Source organism: Urocampus carinirostris, chromosome 10, assembly GCF_059441175.1.
Source record: "Urocampus carinirostris isolate Australia breed hairy pipefish chromosome 10, RoL_Ucar_1.0, whole genome shotgun sequence".
NCBI lineage: Eukaryota > Metazoa > Chordata > Actinopteri > Syngnathiformes > Syngnathidae > Urocampus > Urocampus carinirostris.
The window spans coordinates 12,002,138-12,021,810 of NC_142358.1; the positions used below are offsets into that span (position 1 = coordinate 12,002,138).

Consider the following 19,673-nt stretch of genomic DNA (forward strand, 5'->3'; position numbering starts at 1 on the left):
CACAACAAACTTTGTTGCGGAAGCTGAGAAGTCAGGTATGGGAAAGCAAGCGCCAGCAATCCGGCGATTGCTGGGCAGGAGGAGCAGGGAGCTCACGGGATCGGAGTGTGGTCGGAAGGCGGAAACAAGTTGAGTAGCCGGGACGGGCGATCGGAGCGTGGTCGATTTGCATAAACGAGTCAAGTAGCCGGGTTGGGAGATCAGAGCGTCGTCGGTGGGCAAAAACGGGTCGAGTAGCTGAGGTGAGACATTGGAGCATGTTCAAAGGAATGAAAAAATCTTTGGAGCCGGAGACGATCGGGAAGCCAGGGGCAGACGAGCAGGATACAGGTAAGGACGTGACAGATGGGAGCCAGAGTCAAATAGTGCTTGCCTCGCATGTGCGGAGGTTCGCTGACGGACTGACAAGGAGTGAAAGGAAGCGTTCAGTTTAAATAGGAGGTGAACCAATTAGGCAACGAGCAGCAGCTGGCGCCAAACGAGCGGGCACAGGTGAGGGCAATAAGCAATCATGACAATAGTAGCTTTTTGGTCACTTTGAGTCTCTCTTTTTTGCACTATTTCTTGTGCTTTTTAGCACTTGTTTTTGGTTTCACTACACCATACAAGGACACTTCGTGGACAAATAAAAGACAATCAGTAAAAACATCAAGTAAAATACTTGTTTAGTTTTATTTTTTCCAAGTAATATATTTTTTTAAACAATACGAGAGTTTTAAATACATTTCCCAAAAAATAAATTGATTGAAACTGACATAAAGAGTTAAGATATACAGCAGTGGTCTCCAACATGGTTCCCACGGGCACCCTTAGGACAGCTGAGGTGCCTGCAAACCTGTTCTGAAAAATTTTTTATTTAACCCTGCTTTCAATCATGAACCTGGTAATAACATCAAATTTACATGATTATTGTTTATTTTAGAAATGCATACCATACTGGGTGCCATTTGTGTGTATTAGTAACAGAAAGTAGCTCTTAGCTTCAAAAAGGTGGGAGACCCCTGATATACAGTATTAAAAAAATAGAATAAATTTAAGATAAAGATTTTTGTAAACCGAATGTGGCATTCTTTGATGTTTGTGTTTGTACTTTGCAGTCTGTCTTAATTCATTTCAATTATTTTTTTTCAGAAAAGTCCATATTGATTTGCTTTGTATGCTTCCTTCCATTAGTGGGAATATGTCATATAGAGACACAAGCATGGCAAATGAAACAGTCAAGTGTGGTGTGTCTGAAAAGTGTCCAACATTTTTACGGCAGACCGGATCTAATTGAGTTTGACAAGCTGACCAGGTCTAACGCCACTCACAACTTGCAGCAGGCCTTCAACGCTGCCGAGCACAACCTGGGCCTTACCAAGCTGCTGGATCCTGAAGGTGAGCAATAGACTGCACTCATGTATTTTCCAAGTAATCTCAAACTGACCTAAATGTGCATTATGTGCAGATGTAAACACAGAAAACCCAGATGAAAAGTCCATTATCACCTACGTGGTTTCTTACTATCACTACTTCTCCAAAATGAAAGCTCTTATAGTGGAGGGCAAGCGAGTCGGAAAGGTAACTAGCTCTTGTTTTCATTTTGCCCCAAACACATTTTTATTCCGGTTCGTAACGTTATACAGGTCTTGGACAATTGCATTGAGGCAGAGAAACTTGTGGTCCGTTACGAAACGCTGGCTTCTGACCTGCTGGATTGGATTGAGAAGACCATTGCCATCATCGGAAACCAGAAGTTTGCTAACTCTCTGACCGGTGTTCAACAGCAGCTGCAGGCCTTCACAACATATTGCACTGTTGAGAAGCCCATCAAGTGAGTTGTAGAACTGTTATGTTCATAGTTTAGTGCACACTCAAAACAAGGAGAGAAGACATCAATGAATTTTGAACTTGCAAGGAGAATCGGAGAGAGCCCAAATCTTGTATAAGAAAATCCAACATGTTCTAAGAGCCCACCCATAAGCTCTTTCTTTTTAGTAAATCTCTTTGGTTACAAAAGCAGATACACCCTAAAGGGTGTGGATATCAAATAATAGCAAATAATAGGTGGATAGTGAAAATGATGTAAACAGTACATAACAGTCAAAACAGCAAACAAAAGTGAGGTGGAATAGTCAAAATAGCAAACTGGCATCCTATGTAATCTCTTTTGCTGGTGTCCAATATTAAAAACAATATACTTATCAATAACCTTTAGCAGCATTCATCGGTTTTGCAAATACCTGATAAAAATGTACTTTTTCTGATTTCAGGTTCCAGGAAAAGGGGAACCTAGAGGTCCTTCTCTTTACCATCCAAAGCAAACTAAGAGCCAACAACCAGAAACCCTACATGCCTCACGAGGGAAAGCTCATCGCCGATATCAACAAGGTGCTCTTATTAGATCTTACCTTTTTTCAATTATTTTACGATTTTCACTCACGTAACTTCGTTAAGGCGTGGGAGCGGCTAGAGAAGGCGGAGCATGAGAGGGGTGTGGCTCTCCGCAAGGAGCTAATTCGCCAAGAGAAGTTGGAGCTCCTTGCTCAGCGTTTTGATCACAAGACCACAATGAGACAAGCCTGGCTCAACGAAAACCAGAGGCTGGTTTCTCAGGTAAGCCCTTCAATCTCGTTGCACTACTCTATAATGCCAATAAAGACCACTCATTCATCCATTCATATTGCAAAAAAAAAACTCTAAAGTACAAGAAAGTTCTTGATGTGGTAGAAATTACATATAAGCTTTGTAAAGCTCCCCTTTTGATATTAAGCGACGAGACGATTTATCCCTGAATGACGTTCTATTAAAAGGTATTTCCAACTGTAATCACCCATGGATCGCTGAAACAGCTGAAAATCCTTGGCCGGATGAGTCTCTATGTCATAGAAGAAAACCCACTCATAAAAATGTCAACGTAGCAGTTAGAGTTATCTCTGTATGACTTTTGCTTGAAAAGTAATTTCCATCTGTAATGATCCATGGAGGGCAGGAACACCCCAAATCATAGTTCAGACTCTTCCTAACATCCCTGAAGGACGCAGGTGCTACCTTCAGTAATGCTCACCCCAAAAATAGTGTCATGAATATCACATTCATTCCAACATAATTTACTGTTTCACATTTTTTAACAGCCTTACGGAACAGACTATAATTCTTGACCACGTAAGGAAACTAGTGATTCCACTGTAAACTCATCCCTAAAATATCAATGAAGATGTTGTTTTGTCCTGTAACATTTAAAACCTCACCACAACAAATCGGGGAACTGAACGGTTTCATACCGCTCATCTCATCTCATCTCATTAGCTGCACCGCTTATCCTCAGTGGGGTCGCGGGGGTGCTGGAGCCCATCCCAGCAATCATCGGGCAGTGGGCAGGGGACACCCTGAACTGGTTGCCAGCCAATCGCAGGGCACACAGGGACAGACAACTCGCTCGCTCATTCACACCTAGGGACAATTTGGACCGGCCAATTCACCTGAAATGCATGTCTTTGGAATGTGGGAGGAAACCGGAGTGCCCGGAGGAAACCCACGTAAGCACGGGGAGAACATACAAACTCCGCACAGTAAGTCCGGTAGCTGGATTTTAACCCACACAGGAGGTTCCCAAGACCTTAGGACTGTGCCGCACACGCGCTAACCACTGCGCCGCTGTGCTGCCCCCGGTTTAATACCTATAGATTCAAAACCTTAGTAAGATTTGTTTTAATGTTTTTCAGCCATCATAACTAGTCGTTAATTGTTGGAGTGAGAACCATTTTTTAAGCCAGGATCCCGGTCTTAGGATTTTAAGCATTTTGACTGATCTTTCAAGGGAAACAATTCTTCAGTAATCACCTGTCACAGACCAGAACGGACACAGGACTCAATAGCGTACGTTTCTCAGTTTTTATTTTAAAAGAGAGGGAGAGTTAGGCTTGCTTGCTTGATCCGAGGACTGACGGAAAACAGGAGCGAGCGAGGCGGGAGTGACACTTCCGTGTCGGACGGAGACTGGCGGCAATTGAGAGTCGTTGGCCGGGGCTGGAGATCAAAGGCGAGGTCGAGTTCGTAAGCAAGGTCGTAGGCAGGAGGCAGGCAGCTAACGGGGCAAAACGGGTCAGGTAACAGGTGGCAGGCAGAACGGGCGTAATCAAGTCCAGAAACAGGTCAATAACGAAGATCAGGCAGGAAAAGGGTTTAGCAGAAACAGGGTCGGACGGGAATGCTCACTGAGTGGAATACAACAGTTCGCAACGATCTGACAGTTACTGAAAGGAAGCCGGGGGTTTAAAAAGGGAGTGTCCACCAATCAGCTGTTGGCGCCAAACCAGCTGCCGCAGGTGCTCCAAATTGGCAATAACGACATCACCAATAGAAGATATGTGGGTTTCCGTGAAATTCCATGTTATGGAGCAAGATTACAAGGGAACACGCTTCTTGTGAAAATGTGTATTTCTTGCACATTATTCTTTCACTGATTTCTCGGCTGTATGATGATGAAAAAACGCTGTCCGAATCTAAACATTAACAATCGGATCATTTCAACACGGGTTTCAAATGTTGCAAATGTTTAAGTGAATGCAGGTCACAGAACGGTAACTCCAAGTGCCTGAGACTTTATAATGTGTTCCAGCAAGCGCTGGTTTGTCAATACTTCATCTGTGCTCACTTGATAAACTATTAGATTTACATTGGAGAAAGTTGTATTCAAGCCTGATCTTGTGGTTCAAAGTAGATTTTACTTTCTTAAAAATTATCTCCAACTACGATGCTACTGATCTTTTCCTTTTCTTCCATTATTCTCTACTACTTTTGGCATCACTGCCAACTAGTAGCTGAGTATATTTTGCTGTCAAAGGGACTAAAACAATCAACAGACAAAGACAACATAATAATTTCCAACTTTTCCAAACTAAAACTCACTAAATCCCAAGCTTGTGCGCTCCTCTCATCTTAGAAGCAGATGGATATTAGAAGTTTAAACATTCCATGATGATAATCAAGATGTTCTCCATCCCTTCTAGGACAACTTCGGTTATGATCTCCCTGCGGTTGAGGCGGCCATGAAGAAACATGAAGCCATCGAGGCGGATATCGCCTCGTATGAGGAGCGTATCAGTGTGGTGGTGGAGCTGGCAGCTGAGATGGAGGCCGAAAACTACTATGACATCCGTCGCATTTTGGCTCGTAAGGAAAACATCCTTGGACAGTGGAGTTTGCTGAAGGAGTTGGTGGCGGGCAGGCGGACTCGGCTGGAGAAGAACCTGGCCCTGCAGAAGACTTTCCAGGACCTGGTCTACATGATTGATTGGATGGAGGACACACAGGTGCCAGACATGTTTGAACATCAGGGGCCTAATCTCACTGAAGATGAATAGTGTCATCTGTCATTTGTAGAGCAGTAAGAAAAAAAAACAAAAATAATGGAATATACCGTATTTATTGGCGTAATACGTGCAAAATCTCGCCGTGTTTGTGTCCTTATGAGCTGTAATACTAATGAGGCAGATAACTGTAGCGTATGCTCAAGTGAACTGTGTTGAACTCCTGCATGACGTCTAAAACCCCACCAAAACACACCAAAACACTGCAGCTGAAAAAAGGGGCGAGGGGTTCACCCTCCCTCTAACCTAGCCACTTCACTTCTACGCTTGTTTAAGCCGAGAAAAAGTAAAACAAAATTTTAGGTGTGGGCGAGCTATACAGGAATAAATACGGTAGATCATATGATTTTTAATATTCATTTAATAAGACATATTTATTATGTGTGTATTTCATATTTAAAATACCATTTTTGACAAACATTTTTTAGATTTCCTTATTTAAACTAAAAATTCACAAAAAAAAATACATTAATTAAAATATTCAACATAAAACAGAAGCAACCATAAAGGTTTCGGTGTGCTAGAATAAAGAAACGGCCTATCTGGCCTGCAAGCCAGGCTTTGCCTACTAATTAACAAGAAACTAAAACTAAAATAGACGGATACAGTATAGAGGCTATCTGCAATTATCCCGTTCACGCGATTGTCATCTGTAACCGTCAATGGCAGTGAATGATTTCTCTGTTCTTACAAACTTGTTTCCCATTCCCTTGTAGGCCCAACTGCTATCCAAAGATTTTGGAAAGCACCTCCTAGAGGTGGACGACCTTTTGCAGAAGCACAGCCTCCAGGAAGCCGACATCAGTGTGCAGGCTGAGAGGGTGGAGACGCTCAACTCTGCTGCACTCAAATTCACCAAAATTGAAGGCACTTAAATCCCACATGAAAATAGAATGATTATCCCTTATCCCAGCCAGCCATTTGATTGACTCAATTGTTTTTCTTGTTGTCGTTGCCTTCAAGGTTACCAACCATGCGACCCTCAGGTGATTTGTAACCGGGTCAATCATGTATCGTCCTGCCTTGAGGAGCTAAAGGAGTTGGCGGCCAAGCGACGAACTGAACTCGAGGATTCCAGGCAGCTCTGGGCCTTCTTCCAGGTCTGAAATGGAAGCTCAGCGTATATGCTAAAATGTAAACTAGCTAACATGTTCCCTACAAACAGGAACTTGAGGAATCCGAGGCATGGATTCGGGAAAAGAGCTCCATTCTGGCTGCCCAGGGTTACGGAAAAGACCTTAGCAGTGTGCTCAAGTTACTCCAGAAACACAAGACTCTGGCTGGAGAACTAATGGCTCACCGAACCTTGCTAGAGGTTTGTGTTTTTTTCCTAAAGTGAATGCTTTTGTGTACGTGTGTTTTTGCCCTGGTACCTCCGTCCAGTAGTGACAAGAAAAAAAGGCTGTCAACTTTGAAACACTAACCTGTTACCCTGACCTTAGTAGGAAATACTAAAGTGACACTCTGAGTAAGATTTTGAAACACAAGCTACCGTATTGGAACCAGGAGCTATTTGCAATATGCTGATCCTTTTTTCCTTTTCTCTTTGTCATTGATATTTTTGCTAGAAAATGTTTTTTATTCAATGTACAACCTTTTCTAATTATTCATTGCCAGCCAAATACAAATTGTTAATCAACATTGAACATTGTAAAAGGTAGTGACATATTTAATGACAAACTAATTGTTCTCAATATATGAAGTAAATATTTTTGCATAAAATGTATCTTTTTTTAAATGAAAACCAACCTTCTAAAACGCCATTTGGGTAAAATACAGGGGGGGAGAGAATTCCCTTCAATCTTTTTGTATTTGGCCTTCAAAGGGAAAGGTTTTCCAACCCTAACTCGGGTTTTACACTCAAATTTGATATTCTTCAAGGTGCTGTCAAGAATTTGAAACTTTTTTTACCCTCTACCGTCATCTCCTGGTTTAAAGTCATGATCAGAGCCCCAGTCAGCTCATTCATTAAGTTTCCTGCATTTCTTAGACGTGCTCGAATAAACTCTTCGTTTTTCATAATTTTTGGGAGTTTGGGTTGGCGTTTGGACTTTTTTTTAAACAGGCCGTTTCTTACTTACTTTTACCATTTTCATGCTACACTTACAAAACCTGTGACGACTAGCATAAAGTCACCCTTTAATCTCTCCTCGGTCTACCTAATATGTTGCGCATCCTGGAACAGCTTTGTTTAAAGTAAGATGAAAGCAGATAGACGCAGTGGGAAAAAATGTGTAAAGGTTTTTTGTAAACTTAAGTTGGGCATTGTACAGACATACTTTATAGAGAAAATATTATATTTTCAATGTTTTAAGGCCTACAGAACAATTGACCCCTCCTTAAAGTCAAGCTTAAATCCTAAATCAAGATTGAAAAGCCTACCCAGGGGTTGAACTGCCAATATGAAAACCCAATCCATTTCAGAATCTCCACATCAAACTTCTTACTCCGTTTTGACTTAATTGACAATAATTGAAACCTAAATATGATTTGAACGCATAATTTAGGATTAAAAACCTAGCCTTGGTTGAACTTTTGACTTGAAATTTGAGTCCTCCAATCTTAAAATTCTCATTAGAAACCCTGACACCTGTCAAGTCAAGTCACGTCAAGTCAAGTCACATTTATTTGTATAGCCGTTAATCTCACAGCCCACATTTACACCATCCCCTGATCTGAAACCAGCATGCCGGCAAGGAAAAATGAAAAAAATTCAGCATGAGTAAAGTAAGAATGTGAAATTCTAATTTCAAACATGAATTCTTGAAACTTCAACCCTGATTTAACATTCTTGAAGTTAAATCCCTGAACCAGAAAGGATTTAATGATCCTTAAAAACCCTAAAATTAATTTCTCTGTGTTTTCATGTGATACTGTCCCTCTCCAGACAACCATCCAGCGTGGTCAGCAGATCCTAAATGAGAAGAGCGCTGGCACGACTTTCATCCAGGACCACATACTGGACGTGACGGAAGAGTGGACCCAGCTGGAGGAGCAAGCAGCAAAACGCCTCACCCACTTGCAGGAAGCGCTCAACTTCTTTCAGTTCTCCACCGAGACAGACGACTTGGTGGCGTGGCTGCAGGATTCGTATCGCCTGGTGTCCAGCGAGGACTTCGGCCACGACGAATATTCCACGTGCTCGCTTCTCAAGAAGCATCGCGGCGTCAGCGAGGACATTGACAAGCACCGGTTGCACGTGGTGACACTTCGCAAACATCTGACAGTGCTTCCGCTGCGCTACAGAGAACAAGAGGTTGGTGGTGTTTTTGCGTGCCTTTTGACAAGAGAACATAGTTTGGGATTTCTTTTTAGGATCTTTACACGTATTGACAAATTGTAAAACATGCAAAATTTGAAGAATTAGTACATCTTATTTTTAATATATATATTAAAAAAAAATAAATATATATATATATATATATATATATATATATATATATATATAATTTTTATATTCCAATTATTTTCTGAGACGAATTTTAAAGAAAGCCTGTCCCTTACTTGATTTATTGAGCTGTGAAATCATGTGAGGAAAACCGACAACCTATCAAGATCGTCGCCATATTGTTTTACTCATTAATTAGTCAAAGAACTTTTTTAAGTCAAGTTTTGGTAGTTTTTGTGTAGAATGCCTAGGCAATTTGTCATAGGTGGATGCAGTAATCGTACAACAAAGGACCATCAGCCAAAAAGGGGGTGATTGGCAAAAAGAACACACGGAAAGCCGCCAACGCTGCTCTACGAATGGCAGCCTCAGCTTTGGCGAAAAAACATGAGGCTGGCTTACCAAAAAACACGAAGTGAGCCGCGACGCTAACCGGGAACAAACAACAAAAAAGAGCCATTTTGACATACGCATAATCAGGCGTGAACCAATCAGGGGACACGGCAAAAACCGCGCTAACGTCATGCTGGCCGGCCAACAACACACGGTGGGAAGCCAACGAGTTCCAACTGGCAGTAAAATAAACATGAAAGCCGTCAGCAGGCCATACGCTACCGGGTAGATTGCCAGACAAAATTATAGCGACCACAACACACACTGCAAAAAACTAAAACAAAAAGCACAAGGCCCCCAGCGACAGGGCAAGCAAGTTTTAACGAGCAGTATGTAATATCTGTTCAATACAATCGCTGTCTATTTTGGAGCTGCCTTACATATTTTGGTAATGGGATTTGCAGTTTTGAAAGTGTTGCATTCCTTCAATAATGTCACAGCTCTACAGCAAACAACCCAGTCAACTTGGAGAATAATATTCTCGAGGCCCATAGCGCATTGAATATTTTGTAACAATTGTGGGGGAGAACACACGTTCTGTGCCTATTTGGAAAAAAATCTATTTGGAAATACCTTTAAACATACTTCCCTTGTCGCAGGAGGTACAGGTTCGAATGATGGAGGTAGAGCAACTGTACACGGAGGTTGTCGAGGTCGGTGTCCTCCGCCAACAGTGGCTTCATGATGCTTTGGCCGTCTACCGCATGTTCAGCGAAGTCAACGCCTGCGAGCTGTGGATTGATGAAAAGGAGCAGTGGTTGAATAAAATGGAGATCCCAGAGAACCTAGAAGATGTGGAGGTGGTGGCACACAGGTAGAGCACTTCAACAAGAAAATGTATTTGTAACCAGGTGTTCTCAATGTTTTTGATACACATTTTTTATTGAATAAATCTTGATGCACACTCCCTTTTGAAAATGTTAAAAAATATGTTTACATTTATACAATATGGAATAAATTATTATTTTTTTAAACATGAAATTATGTTTGGGTTTTTCATATGGGCAGAGCACAAAAACAACGTAAACAAATGTTTTACAGCAAAAAAAGGCCACATTCAGCTGAACAATACAATAGCATAATACATAATTATGAGCCTAAAGTTCCCACCCTAATTACAATTGATCTCAAAAATTAAAACAAGTTAAACAAAGTCCTACCCCTAAAAAAGACATTTCAGGCCTACAATTATACCACTGAGGCCTCCCAGTAACAATTCAATTCTCAAAGAAACTCTTAATATATTATTCATCTTTAGCATATCTATCAAAAATACTTTTGGTATATAATTTATTAAATAGATGTAAATAAGGGACATTTAAGGTCATCATCTAAATAATTCCATAAATTAATACCTCTTCGAGAGGCCCACAGGCTCTTCATTAAAGTCTAAGATGTTTAATAAAAGATGAGTAAAAATAACTAAATAATAAACTGTTATACTTTTACCTTTTTATCCAGTTAAATGAGAAAATTATTTTACTTGAAAATCATCTTCAAATGTCATTCAAACTAAGTTAGTCAAAAAAAGTATTATTAATACAAAAGATAATGGGTTGAATTTGTCTGCTCTGACAAATGGCATTTAATTTGACTAATTTAGATGATTTACAGTATTGGTTATTGTTTTTTTTCATACAATATTCTGCACGCACGAGATATTCGTGTGTCCCGCCACACTGGTTAAGAAACATTGATTTAACTTAATGTGGTCGGCTGTTTAAACATCAATTTGGCCTTTTAAAAATACAGAAATAAACAAGACATAAAAAGAGACCAATATGGTAGAGTTGATAAAAGGTTATTCTCGTTGAGCCTTTACATCCTCTCTGAGTTATTTCAAACAAAGTAACCCATTTTTAGGGTGATGTTCTGTAATTAACAGTGAATTTCGGTGTTATTTGTGTCTAAATATTTATTATTCCTGTTTTCAACCAAACTTTTTTGAAGTTGTTACGGTTAGTTTGGATTTTTCACTTTAAATATATACCAAAAAGTAGTTACTTTCAAATATGTACATAGGTAATATACACTATAAAAATGTTTTAGCAGCAAGTATGATTATTAGTTTAGATCCAGAGTGCTAAATAAACAGTTGGCAAGACGCAAACGACCCTCTAACATAGTTTGATACCTATTTGATATGGGACAATTACAACAAAAGGAAATGTTACTTAAAAAAGGAACATTTAACACTGTTTTGTTGTTTTTTGGGGTGCAGGTTTGAGTCCCTGGATCAGGAGATGAACAGCCTAATGGGGAGGATATTGGATGTTAACCAAATAGTCCAGCAGCTTCTGGATGGGAGACATCCATCCTCCACTGAGGTCAGAGGCTGTCAGGACAACCTCAACTCCAGGTACTGACATAAAAGTCGAGTGCCAACCCAAAACCACACAATAATTACCTGTCTATTTACCATGTCGGTCCTTTGGCAGATGGAACAGCATCGTGGGTTTGGTGGAGCAGAAGAAAAACCAGCTGCAAAGCATGCAGCGTCTTCAGAACTACTTGCTGGAGTGTAGTGAAATCAAGTCTCAGATCCAGGAGAAGCGAAAGGCTATTGATGCAACACAGTACGCCGGTAGCGATCTGGGCGGTGTAATGGCGCTGCAGCGACGCCTTTCCACCATGGAGGGGGCGCTGTCTGTGCTGGAGCCGAAGCTGATGCATCTTCAAGTAATATATTTGGAAAATTCCATAAGCTGTAGACAGCATTTCAAATAAAAATATCTATTTCTGAGAAAAATAAGCAAAAACTCAATAGTGTCTTTGACACTTGTGGTAATAGGAAGAAGCCGAGTATCTGGCCACTGCCCATGCCAGCCGGGCCACCGAGGTCCTGCTTCCCTTTGACGGTCTCAGTGTAGAGTGGGAGGAACTGAAACGTACCTTGCAAGGCTGTGAGGATTCGCTAATGGTGGCCAGCAAGCTGCAGAGTTTCATCCAGGTCAGTAGGTGGCACTCATGTTGTAGCTTTCAACTAATGAAGGTAATCGACACACTTCATTATGCTGGGTGTGATTCAAGAATAAAGCTTTTATAAAACAGTTTTCCTTGTTTTATTCAGGACCTGGACTTGTTTCTGACCTGGCTGGTCCAAACACAGACATCCGCCACCTCAGATCAGCTGCCCAATGATTTGGAAGAAGCCGAAAAACTCATCAACAAACATGCAGCACTCAAAGAGGAAATTGGACGGTGGGTACTTTAAGGAGGAACATGAGGTTTTTACTAAAGGGCACATATCTTATGAAGTAAGGACCTTTCACTGTAAATTGGGGGCATCCATATACCATAATTAACACTTACTTTCTAAGCAATAGAGGTGCCATTTATCTACAAATTCCTTCAATTTTTAAAAAATAAATAGTTGTGATATCTGAATGTGTTTTAGTTATGTTGCAGTTGGTTGATATGTCCGTACTTCCAGTTTTTCAATTGGGCTTCACTTGTTAGTTTCCCAGGCTAGTGATCGGAGCAAAACACCAAGTTGACTGTTTTTATTGACGAATTGGCATTTTAATATGTTTGATAGCTCCCAAAGATTGATTCAGGTGATTATATCTATAACAATGTCACAAGTTATTGTTTTCTTGACAAAAGGTTGTACAAATTCAGGCAGTTCTGAAATTACCTTTTATTAGATTGCAAACACTGAAGTTGTTCCCCAAAAGTCAAACCCAAAGTCTTTTGTGTGCACAAAAACATGACTGAAATGCACCCAAATCAAAATATTTTGTGCCAAAAATTTCTGTTAAATATAGTTTAAATCATTATAAGGAAGTTATTGTGAGAAAAATCTGACACAAATGTTCCATGCTCTCATCGTTAAATTATTCCGCAAAAGGTTGAACTCACACTTGGATTTTAATTCACAGATTTTTGGTCTTTAACTAAATTTTTTCAGACCGATGTCAATATTCACACCATCGCTTCTGACTCTCCATATCAATACTACATGATATTTCCTCTCCTTTGCAAAAATGTCTGACATTTTGCAAGAAGTACCTTTAATCCCAACATATGATTTATTTTAATATTGCATTTAATTAATGGCAATTCAGTATTCTTCTAATTTCAGATTTGAATTTCAAATAGTCACTAGAGGGCAACTTTTACCAGAGTCAGCGACCATCACGAGTACTAATACCTTAAAAAAGGCTGCCATAAGCAATATACCGTTATCTGGTATCAGTACTTGCCTATAATAAGTTATTTTGTTGAGATGAAGACAAACTTGAACGCGCTTTAATTTAACAAATGTTTGTCCTAACGATTGCAATAATCTCAGACACCCATAGATAGGTAGTTGGGATTGTTTGCAGTGTTGTCTCCCTTCTCTTACACGTCATGTACGACATTATTCAAAAAAGATCCCAAATCAAAGCCTTATTGTCGACAAAAATTACTTTCAGCTCTCTTCAACAGGTATGAGGAGGACTACGAGCGCCTCCAGGCCATGAACGAGCTGCTGGAGTCGGAGGAGGCGCCTCTCCCGCAGGCCGCCCTGCAGCAGTGGCTGCAGAAGCTGGACGTAGGCTGGAACAAGCTGCTGGAAATGTGGGAAAGCCGAAGGGACGTCCTGGTACAGGCGCACATATTCCACCTGTTCTTGCGTGACGTCAAACAGGCGGAGTCTTTCATTAACAACCAGGTGAGAAATGACTTAAATAGACGAGTTGATAAGTACCGTATTTTCTGCACTATAAGGGGCACTGGATTATAAGTGGCACCCCCAATAAACAGTCTTTTGTCAACTAGTTTTCATACAAAATGCGCATCGGACTAAGGCGCAATAAATTGAGACCATGTTTTTTCGTATATAACCCTTGGGCTCTTTATACACTTACGGCATGCAGTGATTAATCAGTTGATAAGTATAACTGATTAAAATTTCAATACAATGTTTGCAATGGAAACCAAACCAGGCGGTGAGGGCGCCGACACTTAACAACGAGACCACCAGTGGTATAGATAGATAGATAGATAGATAGATAGATAGATAGATAGATAGATAGATAGATAGATAGATAGATAGATAGATAGATAGATAGATAGATAGATAGATAGATACTTTATTTATCCCCGGAGGGAAATTCACATTTCCAGCAGCATCCCTGAGCTGAGAACAATACAATAATAAAGCAAAAATAATACAATATACAAATACCCAGTGTGATGTGCAAAGGCCCACTGTAGCGTGTTATATAGAATATCTAAATAGTGCTACACAGAATACATATTGCAATAAAATTCGGTAATATGCAATGTAGGTGGTGTGGTTTAATGTGGGCTTTTACTCTGCCGGGTAGAGTTAAAGAGCCTCATGGCATGAGGAAGAAAAGATCTCTTCAGTCTGTCCGTAGTACAAGACAGTGACAGCAGTCTGTCGCTGAAACTGCTCTTCTGTCTGGAGATAATGCTGTGTAGTGGATGCGATGGATTGTCCATGATTGACCGCAGCTTTTCCAGTGCCCGTCTCTCAGCTACTGTTGTTAAGCTGTCCAGCTCTTTGCCCACAACAGAGCTCGCTTTCCTAGCCAGTTTATTGGGACGAGAGGCATCCTTCTTCTTGACGCTGCCTCCCCAACACGCTGTCGCATAGAAGAGGGCGCTTGCCACAACAGTCTCATAGAATATTTTCAGGAGCTTTTTGCAGATTTTGAAGGAGGCCAGCATTCTGAGGAAGTAAAGTCGGCTTTGTCCTTTCCTACATAGAGCTTCTGTGTTGGCAGTCCAGTCCAGTTTGTTGTCCAGCTGCACACTCAGGTATTTGTAGGTCTGAACAAATTCCACACATTCTCCTTTGATGGTTACAGGAACCGGGTGAGTTCTGGTTCTCCTGAAGTCCACCACCATCTCCCTGGTCTTGGTGGTGTTCAGGTGCAGGTGGTTTGCGTCGCTCCATCGGACAAAGTCCTGAATCAATTTCCTGTACTCCTCCTCCTGCCCATTTCTGATATATCCCACGATCGCAGTGTCGTCGGCAAACTTTTGCACATGGCAGGACTCAGAGTTGTACTTAAAGTCCGATGTATACAGAGTGAATAGGAACGGAGAGAGCACGGTCCCCTGCGGAGATCCTGTGCTACTAACCACAGTGTCCGATGTACAGCCCCCCTGTTTCACATACTGGGGTCTGCCTGTCAGGTAGTCAGTAATCCATTCTACAAGGTGTGAGCTAACTCCCATCTCTGTCAGTTTCCTACTCAGTAGCAGAGGCTGTATGGTATTGAAGGCACTGGAGAAGTCCAAAAATGTAATCCTCACAGCCCCCTTAGCCCTATCCAGGTGAGAGAGGGATCGGTGTAACATGTATACTATAGCATCCTCCACTCCCACCTTCTCCTGGTAAGCAAATTGCAGAGGGTCGATGGCGTGACGGACCTGTAGCCTCAGCAACCACTCCATGGTTTTCATCACATGTGATGTCAGGGCGACCGGCCTGAAGTCGTTGGGGCAAATGACATACTAAAAGGCATAAGAGCTTGTGTCAGTATCACACTATTTTTACTTACAGTGCCATTTTTTTGCATAGTGCATTCTGATATGTTAAACAGTCTCTCCCCCTCATCCCCATTGGTGTCAATAACTCCACGGTTTAATATGTTTACATACGTAAAAGAGCATGTATAGTATTTTTTAAAGACTTTCTGTTTTTCTGTTTTTGTCTTTCGCCATTTAAAGAAGTTTAACCCAGTGATTTTTAACCACTCTGCCGCGACACCCTAGTGTGCCGTGAGAGATCGTCAGGTGTGCCGTGAGAAATTATCCAATGTCACTTTTTAAAATTTAGAATTTTATAAAACATTTATGAATCATTTTCTGCAAATATTATGTCATTGTCAAGTGTCTGTGCTGTAAAAAGTAGGGGTATTATAAATTCTATTTTAATTAAACATACTGTTCAGTGTCATTTTATAACATTTTTGGTTAGTGGTGTGACGCAAAATTTTTCCTATGTAAAAAGCACGCCCTGGCTCAAAAAAGGTTGAAAAACACTGGTTTAACCTATCAAAATCTGCTCTGTGATTCAATGTTCCTGGCATTGTGAGTAAAAATAGTCTGATAATTTGATACACTTTTATGCCTTTTCATATGTCTTCTCTACCACTGGAGGTCTAGGGGTAAAGAATCAGTGCCCTCACTGCCATGACCTGGGTTTGAATCTCGGTACATACGATTTATTGCGATTCGGGCCATCAATGATAATCAATCGTTGCTCAAAAAAACCTTTGTATAGAAACGCACCCCTATGAATACTATGCATTTCCAATCTGGGTTATATAAGGCGCACTTTTAAATTTTTGGCCAATTTAGGGTTTTTAGGTGCGCCTTGTAATCCTAACAATACTGTAAATGTGAAGAAACATAACATTCAAAATCCAAAGGTTTTGTCTTAAAGGTAGCCCAAAAATATCTTTGCTTACACCAGTTTTCTTAAAACGTCTGCCTTGGGTCTTATAGGAGTCGGCGCTGGCCCATGTGGAGCTTCCCACCACGGTGGAAACGGTGGAGGCTGCTGTAAAGAAGCACAAGGACTTTACCACCACCATGGAGCTCAACCTGCACCGAATTAAGGCGGTCATCGAAGCTGGCGAGAGCCTCATCAGCCAGAACAACATCTACTCGGAGCGCATACGACAACACGTGGACACGCTTGCCAAAAGGTATCACACTTTAGAAAGATGTTGACTGATTCAATTTTTTTTCTTCTCCTAATAAAAGGTATTTCCAAATTCTTAAACATGCGAAATGTAAGAAAATAATTCTTGTTTTTTTTCATTGGAATATTCCAATTATCGTCTGAGATAATGTATTTTGAAGACAGTACGTCTTGTTTTTGTCATCCTGACCTGTGACGTCATCAGAGGAACACCAGAACCCAAGCAAACCCCTCACCATATTGTTTTACGCGTTAGTTAGTCGAAGAGATTACAACTGTTTTAAAGGGACAGTGTGTAAAATGTAGTTGTTCCTAGTGGTACAAAAAAAACCTTTGTCCAGTAAAAATAACAACAACATTGATTTGAATACTAGGCAAAAATACCTGAACTATTATACCAATGTTAATTTTTTATAATTAATCATAGGTCATGAAATCTGTATTTTTTTACATAGTGGAATCCCCAACTAAGGTCGTTGCCATGATTTTCTGGCAACTTGCGGCTATGCTACTATCTGTGGCACTGGTTTTTGTCCGAATTAGACAAGACAGTGCCATCTAGTTGACAAATATTACACAGCTTTAAGCGCAGTTTTGGTAGTTTTTTTGTAGAATGCCTAGGCCTGGTATATCCAGAGTCTGACCCGGGAGCCAGTTGCGGCCCGCGATCACATTTTTACTGGCCTACGGCATCTGTGTTAAATTTAACAATATGTTGCCGGCAAGTAATGTTGACCGCAGTATAAAATTACTTTTTACAAAATAAAAAATAATCGGCATTTCACCAGATGATGACAGTAGCCCTTTGGCCACCTTTCCTTTGGCTTTCCATGAGAATTTTAGCCCACCCCATTTCTGACATGGAGACTGTAAATAAAAAAGGAAAGTTGACTGTGAGGGCTGCTCCTTCGAGGACAAGTGGAAATTAGAGCATTTTTTTCACCAAAATCTGAAACAAGTGCATGTGCCTAGTTCACCAAGAGACTGTGGCTGTTTTCAAATAATATGATATCAAGAAGCACTCCCATACAAAACATGCTGGCTACAAAAAAACTAACTGGACACGAACACTGTGAAAAGATGAAGCAACTGGAAGCTGTTTTAACGGCACAGTGGCACTTTTTCACAAGACCCTGCGAGTCAAATGAAAATGCTACAAAGCCGGGCTACGACGTTGCGAAGCTGATCGCCAAGCACTGAAAACATTTCATGAAGGGTGAATTTATGAAATACTTAAAAAATCCAAGCATACGCCAGGCTAGCTGGCCAAACTACACTCACTGAGAGCAGACAAATCAGGTAAGCCCTTGGCTGTCCAGTCGGTAACAGGGAGCTAGCCGGACCAAATTATCCCAACTCGGCTTATAAAACAAAGGGAAAATCCATAATAACCTACTTAAAAGAAGGTGAAGGCAAGGAATGTGCGCTGTAATGGCGGCAGGTAAACTTACCCCATGCACCTTTTGGAGTCGGAGCATAAAACACAGATGAAACAGTCATAAGGCTCCCAGTACCAGGGTAAGCAACGTTTGGATTTCTCCAAGCAGAAATGAGCCGCCGTATGCAATCGCTGTTCACTACAACCACTGTCTGTTTTGGAGGTCACCTCACATGTTGTGGTAATGGGTTTTTGCCATTTTGGTTTTTGCCATTTTGGTTGACGCGCCTCTGCAACATCGCGTGGACATCGGGGACAGTGCCTCTGGACTGGCAGACTAGGGTGGTGGTTCCCGTCTTTAAGAAGGGGGACCGGAGAGTGTGTTCCAACTACAGGGGAATCACACTTCTCAGCCTCCCTGGTAAGGTCTATTCAGGGGTACTGGAGAGGAGGGTCCGCCAGGAAGTCGAATCTCGGATTCAGGAGGAACAGTGTGGTTTTCGTCCTGGCCGTGGAACACTGGACCAGCTCTATACACTCTTCAGGGTCTTTGAGGGTGCATGGGAATTTGCCTGTCCGGTCTACATGTGTTTTGTGGACTTGGAGAAGGCATTCGACCGTGTTCCTCGGGAGGCCCTGTGGGGGGTGCTTCGGGAGTATGGGGTACCGCACAGTCTTATCCGGGCTGTGCGGTCCCTGTATGCCCGGTGCCAGAGTCTGGTCCGCATTGCCGGCAATAAGTCGGATTCGTTCCCGGTGAGGGTTGGGCTCCGCCAGGGCTGCCCTTTGTCACCGATTCTGTTCATAACTTTTATGGACAGAATTTCTAGGCGCAGCCTTGGCGGGGATGGAGTCCGGTTTGGGGGCCTCAGCATTGCGTCACTGCTTTTTGCAGATGACGTGGTGCTGTTGGCTTCCTCAGCCCGTGATCTTCAGCTCTCGCTGGAGCGATTCGCAACCGAGTGTAAAGCGGCCGGGATGGGGATCAGCACCTCCAAGTCCGAGGCCATGGTTCTCAGTCGGAAAAGGGTGGTATGCTCCCTCCGTGTCGGGGAGGAGGTCTTGCCCCAAGTGGAGGAGTTCAAGTATCTTGGGGTCTTGTTCACGAGTGAGGGTAGGATGGAACGGGAGATCGACAGACGGGTCGGTGCAGCGTCTGCCGTCATTCGGACCCTGTACCGGTCTGTCGTGGTGAAGAGGGAGCTGAGCCGAAAGGCAAAGCTCTCGATCTACCAGTCCATCTACGTTCCTACCCTCACCTATGGTCATGAACTTTGGGTCATGACCGAAAGAACTCGATCCCGGATACAAGCGGCCGAAATGAGTTTCCTCCGCAGGGTGGCTGGGTTCTCCCTTAGAGATAGGGTGAGAAGCTCAGTCATCCGGGAGGGACTCGGAGTAGAGCCACTGCTCCTCCGCGTTGAGAGGAGCCAGTTGAGGTGGCTCGGGCATCTAATAAGGATGCCTCCTGGACGCCTCCCTCGGGAGGTGTTC

At 42.0% G+C, this 19,673-nt stretch overlaps 1 protein-coding gene across 1 annotated transcript in view; it reads left to right on the forward strand.

The window, feature by feature from the left end:
- The window catches only part of sptbn4b (spectrin, beta, non-erythrocytic 4b), an 80,419-nt gene that overhangs the window by 17,329 nt on the left and 43,417 nt on the right, over positions 1-19,673 (forward strand). The window contains exons 7-23 of the mRNA XM_088345114.1: positions 1,262-1,377; positions 1,448-1,560; positions 1,626-1,813; positions 2,253-2,370; positions 2,437-2,595; positions 4,992-5,294; positions 6,068-6,218; positions 6,315-6,451; positions 6,517-6,666; positions 8,239-8,607; positions 9,732-9,946; positions 11,354-11,491; positions 11,571-11,811; positions 11,924-12,082; positions 12,203-12,333; positions 13,564-13,789; positions 16,603-16,805. Of these exons, the coding sequence (XP_088201240.1) occupies positions 1,262-1,377; positions 1,448-1,560; positions 1,626-1,813; positions 2,253-2,370; positions 2,437-2,595; positions 4,992-5,294; positions 6,068-6,218; positions 6,315-6,451; positions 6,517-6,666; positions 8,239-8,607; positions 9,732-9,946; positions 11,354-11,491; positions 11,571-11,811; positions 11,924-12,082; positions 12,203-12,333; positions 13,564-13,789; positions 16,603-16,805 (3,117 nt within the window). The remainder of the gene's footprint in view (positions 1-1,261; positions 1,378-1,447; positions 1,561-1,625; positions 1,814-2,252; positions 2,371-2,436; positions 2,596-4,991; positions 5,295-6,067; positions 6,219-6,314; positions 6,452-6,516; positions 6,667-8,238; positions 8,608-9,731; positions 9,947-11,353; positions 11,492-11,570; positions 11,812-11,923; positions 12,083-12,202; positions 12,334-13,563; positions 13,790-16,602; positions 16,806-19,673) is intronic.